Source organism: Pomacea canaliculata, linkage group LG12 (assembly GCF_003073045.1).
Source record: "Pomacea canaliculata isolate SZHN2017 linkage group LG12, ASM307304v1, whole genome shotgun sequence".
Taxonomy (NCBI): Eukaryota; Metazoa; Mollusca; class Gastropoda; order Architaenioglossa; family Ampullariidae; genus Pomacea; species Pomacea canaliculata.
Window position 1 is genome coordinate 8,994,911 of NC_037601.1, and position 20,768 is coordinate 9,015,678.

The 20,768-nt window shown below is 44.6% G+C and overlaps 2 protein-coding genes across 8 annotated transcripts in view; one reads left to right on the forward strand and one right to left on the reverse strand.

The window, feature by feature from the left end:
- LOC112553176 (FMRFamide receptor-like) overlaps positions 1–14,269 on the forward strand; it is a 45,753-nt gene extending 31,484 nt beyond the window's left edge. The window contains exons 1-3 of one of the 5 annotated variants that reach the window (XM_025220231.1): positions 2,884–3,727; positions 10,216–11,433; positions 13,296–14,269. In XM_025220231.1, coding sequence (XP_025076016.1) covers positions 10,287–11,433; positions 13,296–13,318 — 1,170 coding nt within the window. In that variant the 5' untranslated portion in view covers positions 2,884–3,727; positions 10,216–10,286 and the 3' untranslated portion in view covers positions 13,319–14,269. Of the gene's footprint in view, positions 1–2,883; positions 3,728–10,215 lie in introns of those variants that run through there. The other 4 variants (XR_003096972.1, XR_003096973.1, XM_025220229.1 and 1 more) reach the window with 4 other exon arrangements.
- The window catches only part of LOC112553174 (leucine-rich repeat and coiled-coil domain-containing protein 1-like), a 176,251-nt gene that overhangs the window by 85,233 nt on the left and 70,250 nt on the right, over positions 1–20,768 (reverse strand). The window lies entirely within an intron of this gene.

Genomic DNA, 20,768 nt, shown 5'->3' on the forward strand with positions numbered 1-20,768 from the left:
AAAAGGCGCGAAAAGCTCACAAATTGCACGATAAAATCCTTCTCAGGTTAAAATATTGTGCACTTAAGTGTTTTCCCTCTCTTTCTTCCAAGCCTTTTTTTATTTTTATGTTTTAGAAAGAGCACTCAACAGCCAGCAGCTCTAGACATAACTCGAAATGATGAAGGCGGCGGCAAAAAAAAAAACCTGTGTTCGCCAAGCTCCGCTCCTAGCCACACTGTATATCCCCATCAAGAAATCAGCTCGCCAATCTGATGTTATTAAAAACAATATTATGGGCAGAGGATGAGGACCATGAAATGTAACAAGTTGATCGCGTGACTGCGAGAGCTTATTGGTGTTGCGTAATAATCGCCTGCTTCGCTTTCTGTCGGAGTTAATCAGGCGTGAGTGCTGGCGTGTACGTGCTGGCGCGTGAGTACTGGAGCGTGAGTACCGACGTGAGCGCCATCTTACAGTACTCTGCAAATCACTAATGGAAAATTTACACGAATTTGGGTGATCAGAAACAACACTCGTTTAATTTCTGAGAAAAAAAAAAAACTACACTGGCTACAGCTAAACATTCGTTCAGTTTGATTCCCGTTAGGAATTCTTCAGAGGCTGCACTGCCTGTAAGCATTAGCAAACCACGTGACAGAAGAATACAACGATATAAACAACGATCTGGTGGAAGATCATTTGTAACGGAACATCTACGTGACGCAGTCACCGTCCTAGACTTCCAGTCACGACCTGACGTTTGTGAGCAGACAACACAACGCGCTGCCGCAACTGCTGAAAACTACTTCCGGTGTTGTCGATTATCACGTAAACCATGGAGCTAACATCGGGCTTTGTTCGCCACCATTCAGTCGAGGCTGGGCGAGGACCGATTTGAATGGAGCTGCTTGTGAGGCCGGCGTAATTGAGGCCAGATGGTAATGGCGCAGATTAATATCACGTGAGGCTCTTCTAATCGCCGGCGCTGTCACAGTCGTACACAGCATGATGGATCGGCAAACAGACCACGGACTTCGTGATGTCGTCCTCGTAGACCGGTCTCAGGGCGTCGGCATGCGGAGACGGACATCCACGAAAAATTATACTTCGACGGAGTAAACAGGAGATATTTACAAAGACTAGAGCTCTGTGCGTGATTTAATTCAGTCTCTTCCTACCCACACCCACCCCACACACACACCTTTTTCTTCCAGCACGCACAGACCTGCACACGCTCTGGTACCAAGCATAAACATGAATGTTCGCTCCAAGACCCCCATTTCAAACTGTAAGAAGGGACTTTAATACACACGCCAACGACACGAGTCTCTAGCGACGACGGACCTCGAGGACCACTCCCTACAACAGCTCGATGGCTTCACGTTGCAGTTGAATAAAAAAAAAGTAATAAAATTTGAAAAAAACTCAAAAACTCTTATATAGCTCGGGTACATAATTCAGCAGTTTTTACCACAGACTATCAGCTGGCGCTATCGAGCAGTCTCTCCTGTGAATGGTACGTCCGGTACCCGAGATAAAACATCCGCTCCGACGGAGTGGTCTTCAGAAAATCTGCTCTCATTCCTTCAAACTGCCGACTACCATTACAATGCCTACTATTCCTCGCTCAGGAAACGATACTGAGAGAATAATAATCACAAAAAAATGTTTAAAGCAAAGTCACTTCCTTCCGTCGATCGCTTGCTCTCGTGACATGTTCACATCGCATGTAGTCGAGCCTTTGATACCGTTGGACGTTGCTGTTGGCAACAATATGTTGTTGCTCCCTGCTGATCAATAGATGATTGTATCAATAATATGTAGTTGCTCCCGCTGATCAACAGATGCATCAAATGTAGAACTAGACACGTTAGTTCCTCAAACATTCCTGTGTCACCTGAGCTCCTTCCAAACTCATGTCAACTAACCCATCCTCTCCCTTCCCCAATCCTTGACACACACGACAAACTAGTAATTACAGGTATTTGCGTAATGTTCGCCATTTTGGAATGCTATTCAACATACCAAGTCCAAACCTGTATATTAATGCATTCCAACTGCCAATGCAATGGGACTTAATGACACTTTTCAAAGTTCAGAACGGCTTTCAATGAGCGACCCTAGGGGCAGAGGCTTGACGATGTGTTCACCGAAAGTACTTGCATCAAAGCCATGCGACCGGTTTTGGAAATACCTGGAATGGCAAACCTCGTGTAATGGAGCAAGGTGCTTTAGGTTTTGACAAACTACTCTTTCACCCATCGCTGGCCACACTAATATACTTCTACGCGGGGGGGATGGGAGGAGAGATATGAGGGAGAGGGATTCAGTGTTACACCTTCAAGAGAGTACCGGGTAGCGATGTCAGGACAATTGTGACAAAGCATGAATGGTTCGGACACTTTAATAGGGTGTTTTGAAATGAATTCAGCAGGATCAAGTTCTGCTAGAGACCTACCTAATAAGAGTCGGTATACTATATAATGACTTCAGCAATGTCAAGACACAGATACTGGTACTCATCGCTCATTCTCTGACTCACGTGTCGTACGCTCACATTACACTCACTCTCGTCCACTCTCCGACATTCACTCAATAGTCGGCACACAGTGATGTTAACAGTGTGCGGCATCTGCCACAGGCCACCTATCGTCCTCCGCCACTCGGACTTGTTTTACATCCGTTTTGTATGCATTGTGCATCTCATTATCCGCAATCGTCCTTGCCTGTGCTCTCACGTGCAACACTAGTTGCACCCTGCCGTCACACCCTGACTTCCAACGTAATCGTTGACTTCCACCACCACTACCACCACCACCATCACCACCACGCGTTTCCTCCCTCCCTACCCCTCGCAACACATGTCCACGTGTTGACATTGTCTGACGAACTATATACGCGCATTCACACGTTTGCAGGCACCAACAAACTGCAGGTCTGACCGCCGGTGCTTCAGTACTGTTATTGATGGGGACTGTACAGGTTACCACGTCATACATCAGTGCTCCTCCGTGTGTCCGTGTGAACTTGCGAATCGCACACTCCCCAGAAAGAAACAGGAGAGCTCGGTGTGATACGACTGGCGGGGCAGGTCATGTTACAAAAGACCGTTGACTTGACCTGCCACACGGCATTCTGACAGTTTCTTACTATCGGCCACGCTCCACTACACCCAATGGTGCGCACTCAGCGTGGTGCCAAAGCACGATAGAGAGATTAAAAAACCCCGTGCTGAACACTTCTCTCATTCTTTCGCCGACACACACACATCCGCATACCGTACCCCTTAACTTCAAAGGGTGAAAATATTTCCGATAGCGAGATCCGAGCGTTTTCTTGTGCAGCGCGTCGGTCGACCGAGATCGCCTCAAGTTCAAAAAGTTCGGGTGAGGGAGATCGAGGTCCGTGCACGGGTACAGTCCCCCTTTTTTTTTTGTCGACAGGGAGGTTGTGAAACGCGCCACGCCACGCGCCACGCGGCGGGTGGATCATGAGTGGGGCCCGCGGGTTGTGGCTGCACAGCGTGGCTGCCGACGTTGACGGGCTTCGAACGCCGCGAGCTGGCGGTCAAGGGAGGTGAATGCGTCGCGCCGCTGATCAGGAGTTGCTGTTCCTGGCCGGCGCGTTCAGGAGCGGTTGTCAGTGTGGGACAGTAGTTTCCACGTCGGCTGTGTGTTCATATTAATTGAGAATAATAGGTTTTGTGGAGAATGTCTGGTCCATTGTTGTAAACTGCTTTTGAAAGGTATGGTTTCTTTTTTCTTTTGTTTCTTCTTGGCGGTTAATTCTTTCTGTCTTGCTGTCTTTACATGTACATGTTACATACAATAAGAGTCCAGTCACTAAGCAGCTGTAAATATATTTGCCAACTCTTGCCACTGTTTTATTTCAGACTGCTGTCGATCATTATTTGTCTCTCAAGGACAGACTACTTAATGTTCACTTTAAATTTTAAATAATCAAAGGCCCTTCTTTACACCAGCTACTCAAGCTTCTCGCTATCATGTACTTCGGCAATCACGTATGTGATCAAATTCATCAATTGTACAGCAAATTGCTCTCGATCTTTGCCTCTAAAGGGCATTCTATTTTCGCTTGAAACTAATTATATTTTTAAAAATTTCAACCGGTAAAACTTGTTTCGCAAACATACGACCCGTCTCTACTCGAGAGACTTGAACCTCTCTAAATGGTCCTTTGATAGACACCTGCTATTCAAGAGAGGCTGAATCGGTAAAGGTATTATGTACTTGCATTGATAAAGCTAAATCACGCTGTCTAGTGCAATATAGAAGTAAAATCCACCCCATCTCCACCACCACCCTGGAACCAACATACGCGCACTTGCGGGTCTGTCGTCTGTCTAAACCAGGAGCTGGCGGATAGAAGGGGTCTGTGCAGCATCTTTTGCAGGTTAGCCCCTCTGTGTGATGCCCATTACGACTACTTCGCAGGAGCGACCAACTCAAAGACCGAGCCAGTGTATGGGTGTAATCAAACTTGACAAGTTCTGAACATTTTCAACATCCCAAAATCTGCACATGCACCCACAGCAAGTGGCGATTACACTACACACGCCCTTGATTTGCTTGATGTGACGAGCAACGAAATTAGGAAATGAAATATAATATGCGGCGAGTATCAAATGAAGTGAGTGGATAATATCAAATGTGGTTTGAAGCTATCACTGCATAATTTGAAAATAAAACAAAGGCCCAGATGATTAGGTGGTGGAAAGGGGATCTTGCAAAGGAAGTCTTTGATACGCTTTTGGACAGTGAGGGGTCTGTCCTATATAGGTTATTGTTAAGATTTGTCCTGTTCTGGCAATCCGACACGGTCACTGCCCACTTCAAAACACGGTTCAAGCCCCACCTATCCACCACCCACCCGCATTCCCGTCCAAACGCACACTAGTAAAGAGAAAATGATAATGATATTTCTTTAATAACGAAAGTGTTACGATACGCGAGCAACAAGTGGAGTTTTTTTTTTAACGTTAGGTCCTCACCTTACACAGAACAAAATACATTAAAAAATAATGCAATAAAATGTATGAAGCACTACCTACATGTTACAAGATAAGTTTCTAAGAGGTAAATTATGCGTAGCCATAAAAAGAGAGACAGAGCGACGGAAAAAAGGAAAGGAGCAGCATGGTTAAAAGAACGACATAATATGCAGCTCCAGCCTCCCTTTCGTTAGTCGATGAGGGACGGAAATAGCTCCGAGTGCTGACCAGACCAGGGACGGAACCTTAACTTGGGCAAAGTGCTGCTGGAGCCCAAAGTATCCGACTTAAGTAGGCATAAGGCCGTCTACCCCATTTTAAGCAGCAGGTTATTAACCCCGGGGTTGTCTAAGGCCATTTTAAGACCCCACATATCAACCGTAGGGTCCCGCCATCTTGGCAGCATCTCCTCCCCTCAAACGCCATAGCAACCGACCTTAGAGACCATTTCGCGTGTACTGAACGTGCTTAGAGGCAGGTACAGACAGCAATTAGCAAAGGCATAAAATGCTTCTTCCTCCGTCTGCTGACGCATAATCGCACATTTCATGCGGATGGCATATTATCCCTCTCTCTAATCATCATGACATTAAGTCATTCGAGATAAATTAGGGCTATATGATATATTGAATTATCTAAAAGTTTCTCTAACGAATTCCTTCAAGTGAAGAGCTATCGACCTAAAAGTAGAAATGAAATCAACTTTTTTTTTTTTTTTGTTTTTTTTTCTTCGTGTTACCCATGTTAGCGAGGACAAAACATGCAGTTACAGAACCGGGTAAACACACAAAGATAACTGCACACAGGTACATGAGCAGGCAAGCATGCAAAGACCGTGACCACGCCCTGCTCCTCATCACTTTCATCAGCACGTCCATGCCATCCTTCACCATTTACATTGAGCTTCGAGCGTTTAAGTGTAAAGGTCTTGATACGGAGGACACCCGTTGATTGGAAAGAAAATGCTTTCTCTCTCCCCCTCCCCTAAGCCCCGCAAAATTGCCTGAAGGAAATGAAGCGCAGACACCATCACGAAAACCCAGCATCCTCTCTCGTTTTCGTCGCCTGCAATCGACCGTAAGTGGCTAATGAACGTCTCCATTAACACGCTTTTGCTGGTCGATAACGGAAACGGAAAAGACACCGGGAAGATGAGAATTCAAAGCTGGAACCGCTCCCTCTCCTCTGTTTATCCCTCCCCTCTCTCCTTATTCACCTTCTCCGTCACCTCCTACTCCACTTTAACCTCCTCCCCGGGAAGGCATCCCACCCACGGTACTCAGCATCCCTGATGCTGACCATGAACAGGCAGCTATAGGCAAGGTACATCTAGACCTTGGGAATAGGAGAATCTTGGTGCTTCACTTTCAGCCACTTCACCTGGGCTCAAAGAATTCCTGATCTGCTGTATCTGTCCATTTGTCATGATGTAAACTTTTAGAATGCCGTTGAGCGCCTTCCCTCAATGCCCCCTTTTTGTTGGAGATTGTAAGATCTTTATTCTAAATCCCAAATCCAGTAAACATTTCTTCACCTAAACTGTATTTTTTATTACAAAAAAACTAAGTTTATTTATCGAGCAGTAACTCTTGAACGCTCACTTTATACTAATAGTCTATTAAGGAGAGAGGGGATTGGTGTTTTACGTCTAGCCGGCAACTAAAGCTATTTCACGGCCAGCCAGCCAGCCCGTCCATCAAGGCCCTTCACCATCATGTTGACTGCTAGATTGGTCAAACATGTCCGGTTAAAATAATAAATAATATATTAATATCAATATCTGAAACGCTACTTAAGTTTAAAATATGTGCATACTGTTCTCCTAAATAGTAAAAATGTTTAAAGCAATAACAAAACGCCTGTTTGAAAGCTGTGAGATATTTCACGTTTTAAACCGTCACACGCTCGCGCTTGCGCACACACGACTTCCGTGCAGCGTACAGTTGACGTGCAGCACAACGCAGCATGCTGCACCTCCCGGGTCAGTCAGGTCAGCGCCGACAGGATTCGAGAATTTGAGGGATGCTGACCCGCCACACTACCTCGTGACAGCAGTAACTCATGGAATCACATTAACGCTGAATATCAAAACCGAGAGGCAGGCAGCGCGGGGGGTAAGGGATAGAGGGAAGAGAAGGAGAAGTGGCGATGGAAGGGCATTTTTCACGACACACCAACGCAATTAGCTTTGCAGACGATAGAACCTTCCAAATTTCATGGAAATTAACGCCGGCATAAAACTGAGGCCAAAGCCAGTCTCATCCATACCCCGTGGGGAGGGCCGTCCTTGTCGATTGTGCGGTCGACAAAGAAATGAAATGGTTCACGGCAGGCCGGCATTGAAGACGGTCTGTCGACATCTTTACGATGGTGTGGATTTGCCCGCCACTTCCTTCCCACTGTGTGCTGGGTCTGTGATTATCCGTCAATCCACAGGTCAGGCTGTTGCTATGTTATTAGGAGAGCGAGAAAACGCCAGAACTGCCTACAGCTGCCACGGACTAACTTGCTGAAGAGGGGTGTGTTGATGTTGGCTGAAAGGTGGACATGAGCCCTGCCAGTTCCAGCGGAAGACAACTCGCCTTCTTTCAAGAAGTGTGTGTTTTAGCACGTCCTACTAAATAACTAAAAAAACCAACTTCTATCGCTCAGGAACAAAAAAAGCAACACGAAAAGAACAGATGTCAGCACTCACCTTCAGCAAAGACTATCGAAACATCCTGTTCTCGAGCCCATCCTCCAGACCTACAGATCGTTAATCTTCATTACGGAGTCTCTTTCAGTAGGTGGATGTCGATGTACCAATACCTTGCACTAACAGATTATTATTAAACTACTCAGATAATCCCAGACTAGCGCATGTTTGCCGTTGGTTACAGCCCATCGATTGCAAAAATCAGTGAGGCTAGCTTGCCAGGGAAGGTAAAAGATACAGCTGTGGTGTTGCTTGTAGTAGGTTGGGTCTACATATCAAGTTTACATCGCACATACACGATACAGCTGTGGCATTGTTTGTAACAGACTGAGTGTGGACACCAAGGACTAAGTGACACTTCTGGAAGCCAGACAAGTCATCAGACTGATATTTACACTGCAGACTGTGTTCGTGCTGTGTGTACACGCTGACCTTTGACCTGGAGTACACAGTCTGCTAAAACCCTACGTCATTTAGTTCTGTCGTCACCTTATTTTGACGTCACGCTACCTTCTGTCAATAATAATAAATAAAAAGCACACGCGTGACGCGCCTTGTCCAAATAATAATAAACAGCACATGTTAAAGCGCCTCGTCTAAATAATAATTCTAAATAATAATAACCTTGTGTGAAGCGCCTTGTCCAAATGGCAGGATAAGTTACTATAGAAACGAACAATTTTTTTTGGGGGGGTTCCTTTTTTTTTTTTTTTTTTTAGTTTTGCCGTTTTATGTCCAGCTATCAAAATGGAGTGACTCCATCTCGGACACACTCTTGAGTCCCTCGCGCATGTGTAGTTGATGCTTTGTCTCGGCACAGTAGAGTGAACTCATCTAGCGATCCGTCTCACTTCACTGCGTGTCGTGTTCTATATGTACTCCCTCTCCCCTTGCTGACCCAGATGACTCGAAGGTTCTTTAAGTAATAAACAATAGAAACAAATAAAATTTTAACAGGGCGACATAAGATCCGGCAATCAGCAGGCCTCCTGCACACCAACAACAAGAGACCGCAACAGGGACAAAAAGGACACCAGCAACAGTAAACAACACCTGCGGCGTCACGTAGCAGCGACCCTCTCTTCCAACACCTCTCCTAACCCCTTCTCGCCCATCCCAACCTCCATATTCCCCATATCCCCATCCTCCCACAACGCTCAATCGCCTTTAGGAGCATTCTTCACTTACACAAACATCTTGACACTGAGGTGAACATCACGAGTAGTGCGCATGGGAACTTTAAAAAAGAAACTTCCTGCGTATCATTGTACGTATCAAGATTCTTCTTGTAGAGGGTTAGCTGTTTATCATACAATGGCGATACCTCCCGTGACATTATCACACTTCTCGAAACCAACTCCCTTGTGAGATCTGCCACATAAAAGCCGATGCCAATCTCCTGTATCCGATATGATCATTTCTGGGGCATTTTCTGCCATCTCTCTCTCTCTAAAAATATTGTTTCTCCTAATTTTTATGTTCTTCGTGTGCGTGGCTCTGTGAAATAACATCTTGTCAGTTTTGTATCCCAGTTTGTAACCCTCAGCTCGCTCATTTCTAATATTTCCTTCGTCTTCCACTTTACTTGCAGCTTGCATCAGCCCTCATTTGGCATATTGACTTAAGTGTCTTGTTTTCTATGTTTACCTTTTAAATGGACGACAAACATTACAGGCTCTTACTGCATTCTGGTTGGTTAAAGTTAGAGCCACCTACACAATATTTTAAAACGAAAACATTTTCCGCTTCTTTTAAAAGAGTGACTTTTCTTATTTCTGACAGATTTCAGATAGCAGTTGAGGGGAGGAAAAAAGAAATGCTATTGCATGAAGCCGATTTCGTTTGCAAAAAAAAAAAAAAAAAGGTTTCAGGGGCGTTCAATACCAACTAATTTTCAATATGCGGCCAAGAAAAACGCTTTTACTGACTTCTCCTGCAAACTAAGAAAAATAGAGGGTGTGCGAGCGCACGTGTGTGTGTGTGTGCGCGCGCTGATCTGACTGCTGTTCATTACAGCCAGCAGGATGCTAGCTGTTTTCGGAACAAACATACAGGAAATGAAGGTGCCTTGTTTTATTAACTAAATATCGTTGTTCTTTAAAGCAAGTTACTGTAGCGCACAGCGGTAACATTTGTGACAAAAGATCTCTGCGGCGGTCACCTGACAACGGATACGGTGACAACATTTCCGCTCATTTTCCTCTAATCCAAAACAGGAGTGAGTGAAGAGAAATAAAACGTGTCGAGAATCTTGAAGAAAAGGATGAAGGGTTGGGACACACAGACACCGGACCCCGTATAATTCAGCGTCTTCTAACATTACTATAAACATGCGTGTGTGTGAGTGACAGAACAGATTACAAGGAAGAACAATTGTAATCGGTAACTGCTTATATAACTCACAAAGATCACCTTTGTCGCTCACAAACAAAACCATGTTTCAGTAACAGTCTGAATGAAATCTGTCCTATCATGTTTCTGTGGCAGTCTGACCAATGAAATTTCCGCTTTCATGTTTCTGTTGCAGTTTGAGCAAGGAAATCTATCCAAGCATGCAGACGGCACCATTCTCCTGAGGCTCCAAGTGAGCCCGCCGCCATGGCACATCAAGGCAGCGACAGAAGTGACGACATCGACGAGAAAGGCCGGCAAGTTATTTTAAACCTGACACACGACGCCAACATGATGTACTACAACACGCTCCTCAACAACACCACCACCCACGAGGCCAACGGCAGCGAGGACAACGTGGGCGAGAGCATCGAGGCTTACCAATTCGTCTTCTTCGGCATACTGGGCCACGTGCTGACCGTCTTCGGCCTGCTGGGCAATACTATGTCCATCGTGGTCCTGTGCAACCGTCGGATGCGCTCTTCCACCTCCTACTATCTCATCTCCTTGGCCGTCTACGACAACCTTATCCTGCTCTCCATGTTCTTCTTTTTCAACCTGCCGGCGCTGGCGGAGCGGATTGAAGCGTTGGCTGTGTACAAGAACAACTACATGCACGCTCTACCCGTGGGGTACCCGCTGTCCCTGACCGCGCAAATGGGGTCCATCTACACCTGCGTGGCCTTTACCGTCGAGCGCTTCATCGCCGTGTGCCGCCCGCTTCACGCGGCCAACACGTGCACCAAATCTCGAGCCAGGAAGGCCATCCTCCTCATCTTTCTGTGGTCCGTTGTCTACAACGTGCCGCGCTGCTTCCACTACAGCGCCGAGCGCCACGTGGACAACGCCACCGGCGAGGCTGTGGCGCGCCTGCACGAGACGGAGCTGGGCAAGACGGAGACCTTCCAGCACGTGTACATCATCTACTTCCAGCTCTTCTTTATGTTCCTGCTGCCCTTCCTCGTCATCCTCGTGCTCAACGCCGCGCTCATGCGCGCCATCAACCGCTCGCGCAACACGCGCCAGAGGATGTCCACCTCGGCCACGCGTGAACACAACCTCACCGTCATGCTCGTCGCCGTCATCCTCGCCTTCCTCGTCTGCCAGTTCCCTACCATCGTCGACAACATCCTGGTGGCCATCGTGGGCTTTGAGATGCACGGCAGCATCTTCGCCTTTATGGTCTTCTACACCATCTGCACCTTCATGGTCACCATCAATGCTTCCCTCAACTTCGTCCTGTACTGCCTCTTCGGAAAGAAGTTCCGCCTCGTGCTGTTGCACATCCTGGGCCTGCGGGCGGCCAAGAAGGAGTGCCATTATCGGAGTACCATCTATCAGTCCAGGACTAACGGTACGAGGACGACCAACTGCGATATGAAAGTGTCCTTGGTGTGACCGCACGCGCGCCCTTGTTGGCGGTGGACAAAGTCTCGTGTGTTAGTCGTTGTTGCTAGTGCCGTGACCGGCTCAACGTTGACTGTGAGTATGTGCCGCTCCCTCCAGCTCACACCTTCGCCATCGTTTCCTCTACTTCTCACTTCCTGGGCCAGCATGTTGTTTAAAGGCTAACCCGAGCGCACATGTTAATTTAAAGGCCAATACGAGGGCGGTATGAAACTAAACCAAAGTCTGCGAGTGCCACACGTTCCTTGCTGACCTTTCTTCTCTCTACTACAAGAAAGGGAATTCGTGCAATGAAAACTGGAAGTGAAATCCCGCAAAAACCGCAGGAACTGTAAGGTCTTCATATACAGGAATCGCAATGTGATACCCAGCAGCTGTGACCCCAAACCACCAAGAGATTTCAATCGCTTCGGATTGTGTGATGTCGATTATCAGAAAGGTATATCTCGCTAAAGAGAACGGAGTAATTCAGTCAATCTTTAGGATGAGGTGGGGGGGGGGGAATGGGAGGAATCTAACTAACGCCAGCACCTGAACAGTTTTGCTTTCGGGTTAGCCTTTAAAATTCATCTCATGCGCTGTTCTTGACACTGATACAAGTTTCTGTTATTGTATCCTCTTGTGTCGTTGGCTTTTAAGAGCTCGTATGTGCAAGACAGTGAGTGTTTCTATACACCTTAATTACTCACATACTAACCTCACTTTCTTTCCGGAGTTAATCCCTGAAAGTGTATATCACCCTTTCTAAGAAGTCTTCTTTTAGTGTTACATTTGGATTCTTTATTTTACCGAAGATCAGTTTTTACTTCCTGCTGCAATATTTCCTCACCACTAATCTTGCTGCTGTATTGTTATATTTCTGCAAATCATCCAACATCTGTAGATTATGTTCCTAAAAATAATGCAACACCTGCAGATAGTTATATTCCAACAGATAACCCGTGTAACATCTGTAGATTGTTATCCTCCTACAGATCACCTACCCGACACCTGTAGATTGTTTTCCATCACTATGTTCCCAGCTTTTCACAGCTGCTTACAATTGTTCACTCCCTGCTTGCTTTATGTTTGCATCACTGTTCACAGGCTTTGGCATCTTCCTCATGTTAGGATGTAGCAGCATGACAAAGGATGAAGTAGGAAGTAGGCATGTTATTACCGTATCACGTTCTGTCCATCCATGCCCACTGGTGTAGCTGCTGTTCAAGAATCACGTTTAACATAGCTACATAGCTATACGCAGTTATCTACAGCTTTGAATGGCACTTTTTGTATATATGCAATGCATGTGAAATGTCTCTAATTCAAGAAAAATACTATACAGCAGTTACATCCAGGTTCCCTCCCCGCAAGTAATGCATGTACTGATGTTAGCGAAAGAAAGGGACGAGAACCACGTTTGGCAGCTATACCTCACACTAACTTTCATCATCATCATACCGCCCACATTATCACAGTTAAAAATCGAGTAGTTTTATTGCTGATTACCGGCAATCAGTTGCTTTTGGAGATCTCAGTGATAGTAATTGTAAAGATATTCTAAATCCATGCTGTTGTCTTAGTCGCTAATCAGTCAAAGCTTAATTATTTCAGATTATTATGAGGATAATTAGCCTCTGCGTATTTATTCAGTCACTGTGTAGACGAGAGATGAAAATCAGACAACCCCTACACTGATGACAGTTCTCTCGTGTAACCACCATTCCAAATACCTCTCCACTAGCAAATCTGTCATGTTGTCTGTTTATTTTTAGTATATACTGTGCTCGTGACCCTGCACTTGGACAACCCTGTTACTTCTTGTTGCAGATGTGAAGCCTGATTTACAGTGAGTTGTTAACGCGTTTGAAAGTGAGAGTCCACAGAGTGAAATCATCGTCAGGCTAGCGCTGTGCCGCAGTAGCTTTGAATGTGCGTGTCTGGGGTCTGCTTTCCTCTTGTTCATTGTTGTGATGGTCGAGTCCAGCCAGGTCTAATGGTGTGAATCACAAGCCGCCATCGATACCCTAACTCGAACAGAGAGATACGTTCCTGTGAGTATTGTAGTCCAACGTCTTCGTCAGAAAGGAAGTGTCGGTACAAAAGGGTGTCTTTGAAAACTGTTAGCTACAACACACAAACAGGAGTGTTTTCTGATCTCATCCCCACACTGTGGATCCGTTGTGCCGCTCAATGTTTACCCACTGATGTTACTTAACATTGTCTCTGAGTTTCGAGAGTATATATGTGCAGTGAAGAAAATGAGGACTGAGAGGCTGTAGTCAAGAGCAAAGTTACCCCGACGGTAGCTACGGACCGAAACGGTTGTGGGGTTCAAACAATCCCAGGGAATGACTGTATCTCGGTTACAACTACGGCCCTAGGAGGATACTTGGATAACTGAAATCATTTTCTCTTCCAGTCTTTGTGAGTGTAGAGAAGGGGGACGAGTGGAGATGGATTTAAACAGAAAATGTGAAAAGACAACTGAGGTCTAAACATCTCCCAGTCTGGGACTACGAGACTTATAGTCCACCTGGGATTTCCATAACTTCATGTGTTGTTTGTTAAATGCGATGTGTACAGTATGTGAGACTTGGTGGTGGTTTGGTGAGAAGCAGATACAGCCGTGGGGACACGTCGTTCATTACTCTCGTCTTGTGATGGCGTCACAGGCCCTGACACAGGGCCAGCCAGTCTTTGTGATATGGTTACGTGGTATCTGTTACTGTTGTTTCGTGAATACTGCGAAAAATTTGCTTTTGTAAGGTGGAAAGTGTATAAAATATACTTGAGATTTACGAGACAAATATCTCTGTCTTGCAAATGCGTGAGAAAATTGCTGAGTTTTTTTATCTGAAAAAAGTGTGTTGCTGAACGAAGATTGTGCAAGGCTACATTCATTTAAAACCGTAAAGAAACTGTTTAACTGGTGTCGAACCCCCATTCCTGTAAATGCTGCCTGAATAATGCAGCGACAAATTCGTTGCCATGGGCAGTTTCACCGATAACCTAGAGCCCTACAAATACCAGCCAAATTATACCATATAAAATAATCTTAAGGGCTAGTTTCATTTGCTTGTTAATGAAGCTGATAGGACATTTTGCTGGACTGGGGATGTAGACCATGTTCAAAGTTCAAAGTCGTCTGCTGCCAGAACATCTCTGGTGGGTTAATGACGAGAAATTGCTGACAGCTATGATGGCTCTCGGCAGACGCAACACCCGGACATTACACATAAATAAGAAAGAAAGTCTGTAGTTATCCCCTAAAATCTCTCTAACTTAAATACACGAGAGACAGCAGATCCTAAAATCACCCATCCTAATGAAGCCAAATGATCACACACTAAGCTCCACTCTACATTAACTGAGTGAACCCAGAATAAAAAGGATGGTTTCCAAAATAAAGATTGAACGTTCCTTATGTTAACTCTATGGCTGTCAGAATATATGAAAAGGAAAAAAAAAAAAAAAACAACAAATTGTCAGTAGTGAGCCTGGAAGCAGAGAGCCGACTGGTTCAATATCCGTGTAGCGCACCGTACTTTCTCTAGCTTATAAAGCTTGGGGAATGAGTGCCTACTCCACAGGAGACCGGGGAAAGCAGGGAGAGGTAATGGGCACAATCCTCATCAAAGAGATAGCCTCAAGAAACATTCACCGTTCGGAGTTACATTTGAGGTAGTTTAATGTTTCAGTTCATAGGGCATCGGCCGCCCTCAACCTTGTAATGCCATCTTCGCCCAAGGTGCTGTGACCGAACCACTTCACTGACTTCAGCTTTCGTCACCTGACGGTCGTGAGCAGGTTTCCTCACTGTTTCTCACACCAGTGGTGACAAAGAGTGTTTTACTCACTACACTACCGGGCGCTCCCCAGGCCTGCTAGTCTTGGGGGTAAGAGTGGGGTGGTGTGTTCATGCCGAGTGAGCAACTCAGGACATATCACGGAAAGGCAGCCAGCCCTGTAAACAGATGCCACAGCATAATGGCGGTCATGCATGATTAGCTCACATGCACCACGACTAGAAATGGGGTAATTCAGACCGCTCACCAGTCCGCCAGGCTTCGATGACATGAGTTAAGGGAGCAGAACAAGGTCTATTATATCTATATGGATTGCTCCCCAGACTGTAAACGGCAGATTGTAGTAATCTTATTAGCAAATGCTCTAATGACATTTAACGGTTCACTAAGTCATGATTCCCTGTTTGCTGAGTGATTAAAACATTATATGCACTATTATTTATTAATATAGGGCACTACCCATCATCAATATAGCATACATGATGAGCACACAGAAAACATGTATACAAGAAGGCGCAAGAGCGCGTGCGCGCACACACACACATTTCGTCGTAACAGGGGTTATGTTGATCTGGGGCCGAGTGGTTAAACCTGATCAAACCCCATATGCACGCCAGTTCGATACTCGTGTGGCGCTGCAAGCTTCCATCAGTCGACCCAGCAGTCGGGAATGGGCACCTGACTCCACAGAGGATGGGGAAGGTAAGGGAGTGACGCACAGGAGACAGGTACCGCCCTCGCATAAAGCTGGCCTGGAGGCTGATTTTTTTTTTTTTTTCTTTGGTAAACGTCTCAGTAAAGGGAAAAACTTTTAAACACTATGAAGGACTTATAAAGTTAATGTCGAGCTTAGCGCCATAAGAAGGTTTGATAGCCGACAAAAATTGAAACGGAGCCTTAGCGCCGACTGTTAAGGTCGCTGAAGGCTTCCGAAGTTTTTCTCTTCACTGAGTGGTTTACAAATTAAAGAAAAAAGTCAGCGGCCCAGAAAACTGTGAAGTTTGTAAGCCCTCACTCTCGAAACGACCTTTACTACCTTTACATGTGATAAAGATTTCTGTAATTAAACCGTGTTCTCTCATTCAACCCTTTTAATCAAGCAGCCATCACTGGCCAGAGCTAGTATGGAGGCTAGCCTGGAAATAACTATCATATTCTGTAATTTATCACGTCTGATGCCACACAGAATCAGGGGATCTAAACTCTCCTCTTTGTCGAAATCGTCACAAAAACACTTTCTGTTGAGCTGTAGCCTGCAGCAATGGTTCGTGGACTGCACTACGTACACTAAGTCATCTGCCACGTCTCGCAACAGTGACAGACATGTGGATAAGGACCTTGCTGATACCGGAAACCCGCTGTCACCGCGACTCAAGATTGCTGTAGTCTGATACCCAGCCTGGTCCAGCCTCCATCGCCATCATGAATGCAGCCACCATGACGGATATGAGCTGAGACGTCTCCTCCACTTTTAATCAGTTCATTCCATGAGGTTTAACTCAATATTGCTAAGCATCGTGCAGGGCTTCTGCTAAGGCTAAATTCTTTGGGGTCCCAGGGACCCTTCTTCAGATTTTTAAGGGGTCCCTGTTCTTCGCCCAAATTTTAAGGGGACCCCATTGACGAAAATTGAAGGGGTCCTCCGAACTTTTAATGCGTACTGCACGCAATTTTTTGCATAAGCAGAAGCCCTGATCGTGTATGTTAGGTTTTCTCCTATGCCTAGCATCTGTTTACAACACAAGGGTATGGTATTTTGCCCCACACAGCGGTTTCTATCACATGAATGTTAGTCAACCGTACAGAGCGGAAAGACAGTGATGAAATGCAGTGAACACATCTTACAATAGACTTCACGTGATGTCATTAACTGTCAGGGATGTTTTGTGGCTGTTAGTCTCTCTCTTTCTCACTCTTAACGCTTCAGTCCCATGTGTGACTATATTAACTACTCATGCATAAAACTGCCAGCTCCACTTTCGCATAGCATCACATTTTGACCTTTGATGGACTAGCAATCTCTATGACATGTTACACGCACGAGAAGTTCTGTTTGTGTTGATGTAGCTGTCGCTAATTAAAGAAGTTACCTACTTGTTACACTTACAAATGGGAAATGGTGTTTCAGCGAGGCAAGGTGTGTACAGATGTTGTTAAGACTACGGTATATGTGATAGCTTCACCAATACCGTCTCCCTGATGAGCTCCCGACATAATGGGATCAGACTGTCGCCATCAAGATGATTAAAAACACTTGCTTGGCCTGAAATCTCTGTGCACTCCGTGTGAGTGAACACTAGACCCTTTCACTAAGGAAGAAAAGAAACAAGAGAAGAAAGCCTAGTCTATCAGTTCTCTCCCACCGATGTGAGGACAGTGGTGATGTGAGCACAGCAGAGAAGTGTCGCTGTACAAATTACAGGTGTCAAGATCGTCTTTTACAGAACTCCGCCGACAGATAGCGACTCGCGATGTCTGAATCCAGAAGAAATAAATTCTTATAAATCTGCGAATTTGATGTGTACGTTCTCTCTCAAATGTAAGAGAGTTGACAACCCCCATGAAAAGTGTCCTTACTGAGGGGACTATAACGGAGGTCCAGTGTTGTGTTCAAGGGGACATTATTACATGGCTGCATAGAACAGTAACAATACACAGTTATCTGCCGTCTCACTGCCACTCAAACTTTTAAATGTTGCGAATGGTTCTCATGCCGAGCTTGCTATTGTGTTTTCCCTTTATTTATTTAGCATTAATGATCCGACACATTACAAGATTAGGAAATTTCAGCTTTGCAATCCAAAACTAAAATACATGTTTGCTTCTATAGTGATCGCTTGTATTAAAAACAAAACATATTTATAACACGTTAGCTCCAAAAGTTTGATAATGTCGACCACACATAAGCTTCAAGGAATTAAAAAAAATTGTATCCAGACAATGAACTCTTTGCTCTAAAGTAACATATAGAATTACATTTTTCCCTTTTTGCTTACAATGAAACTTGTTAAATGTCGTAAAACATAAATAAAACGTTAGCGCATACATACTGATATAACTTCGGGACGTGTTTCTTTAAACGCAGGGGCAATAATCGATGATAATATTTTTTTAAAGGATATCAATGACAGACATTTTCATTTCACTTTGTCTTTTTACACAATACCTCAATTTCTCATTGGGTAATCTTTGTGCTAACATAAGTCAGCCAAAATTTATCACACACACCCCCTTGTTTGTGTATAACTTTCCAGCATGAATGAATATATGTGTGGCTGGGTAGTGAGAGAGAGAGAGGGAGGCGGGATTCTAGCAAATACGTTTAACCCAAGTGGTACAGCAGAAAAAAACAGTGTGCGCATGATAAGATCTGAACGCAGGACAAGCGTTTAACTGCTTACGCCGGACCGCAGCAGAGTTGCAAATTGTTTACAAGGGACGCAACTTCGGAAGCTTACTAAAAATGTTATTACCTCCCCTAGATTATTTATTTACTGATCGTTTTGTGAGACGATTTCTTTGTTCTACCACATATGCACGTACACGCATTTTCGTGTACACATTATCCACGCAGGTGTACAGACAGTGTTCACCAGCTGGTCATAAATATATGTAATTCAGCAAAGGATCGAGTTCTCATGCTCTAGAAAGCTGTAATGACACCAGACATTTTTTAGTTTGATTGTTGTGTTTTCGATGCGAAAATAAACTGACACCATATAAGTTTCTAATATTTATCATTTATGAACTGTTAAAATAAGATCTAACGTGACAGGGTGCTTAATTGTAAGTTCGTCAAAAGTGTCAAATAAAGAGCCCCACGAGGTATGATGAAAACAGAAAGTGTCGTGAAAAAAAAAAAAAAAAAAAAAAAAAACCCACAACGCGTGATGAAGCTAGAACTGTCGATAACAGAGCTCAGTGTGTGATGACAGCTGGAAGGTCAGCAACCGAGCTTGTGATGACAGCTTGATGTGTGCAAACCTCCAACACACATTGTGTACTATAGCAGTGAGTCAACCTCTGCACTCAGGAGCGCCAGTGAGCTGCAGATAAACGCACCTGAACCAGGTGTTCACAAACACTCCTCGCACGCTTTGATCTCCGCCTATCACACGGCATCCTGGAGGGCGACCACGGTCCGATATATACTCACCTATCTGTTGACGGTGGAACACAGTACATTCTTTCATCAGTCGATTTCGCTGACAAGTTCAGAAAATCAACAGTGAGGGCAAGAACGCAATCATCTTACCTGCCAAAATATCTGAGCTGAGCGTTTCAAGTTTTTCGGATCACAAATCGAACCAATTTCCTATAAATGTCCATAATATACCCTGGCAAAAAGTACATTCCTAAGAAATCTAGAGATAATGTTTCTGGCCGAGATGCAACGCTTCAGTGAGTATCCCAAGCATGCTAGGCCCTACTCCCTGTGAAAAGTTTGCACCCACAGACAGAAGTCCCATGGGACACATCAAACAATGAATAACACGGATTGTTAAATAAAACCCACAACAAGGAACAACGGATTGCAATGCCGAACAACAGAAAGGTCTCAGAAAAACCAACTTGGGTACCAAACCTATGGTAAAACCAATGTACCTAACAAACAGTCCACATTCTGATTTCCACTAAGACACAGACAGCATCTAATCGACATTCCATCGAAGGATTAAAGAAAGGTTTCATAAACAGAAACTCAAGACCTCTGACCCTTAGCACTCTAAAAATGGCGGCTTCTTAAATATGATTCTTATGCAATTTGTAAACAAAATGGCAGCTTGTCACAGCTCATCCTTCAAACGTGGATCCGTTAACCTGCCGTTAATCTGACTCAACAACCTGTACCAACTGATTCAGAAAGTATTATACATATATAACTCCTAATAAACAATACAGAGAGCAGAAAAGCAAAAATCTTCAGGTGCTTCATCACAACAAACATGATTCGCAGTAAGTTTAATTAAAATCCCATGTTTCTCACGTGCAAGGGGTTTGAAGTGTCCTATCCGGTGAAGTGCATCATAACCAATGTTCAGCAGCTTTCAAAAGATAAATATGATAACAAGTGTGTTTCAAAAAGTCAGACATTATTTCACTAAGTACACCTCCTGTAACTTAAGTGACAAGACTCGCTTAAAGGGCTTTCTAAACTTTAAATTCTGTTCTCTAATTTATTTTTAAAGATAAATTTAACTCCTTCAAGATTTCATCTCTTCTGCGTTTTGATACTCAAAGCACCTCTTCATTTACGTTGTGGTAAAGAATTAGACAAAGCAATTTCGCCATGACACTCAAGCCGATGTTAAGTTTTTCTCAAGCATATTCATTTTCTGTACATATATGCCTGAAAAAAAATAATGCATCTAAATTTCTTCAGGGGAGAATTATAAAAATCAGCAAATGAAAACGTATGCCTTTAAGGCCACGGTCTACACCAGGGGTGGGCCAACTATAGCCCGCGGACATCTTTGGACCGGCCCGTCTGCAA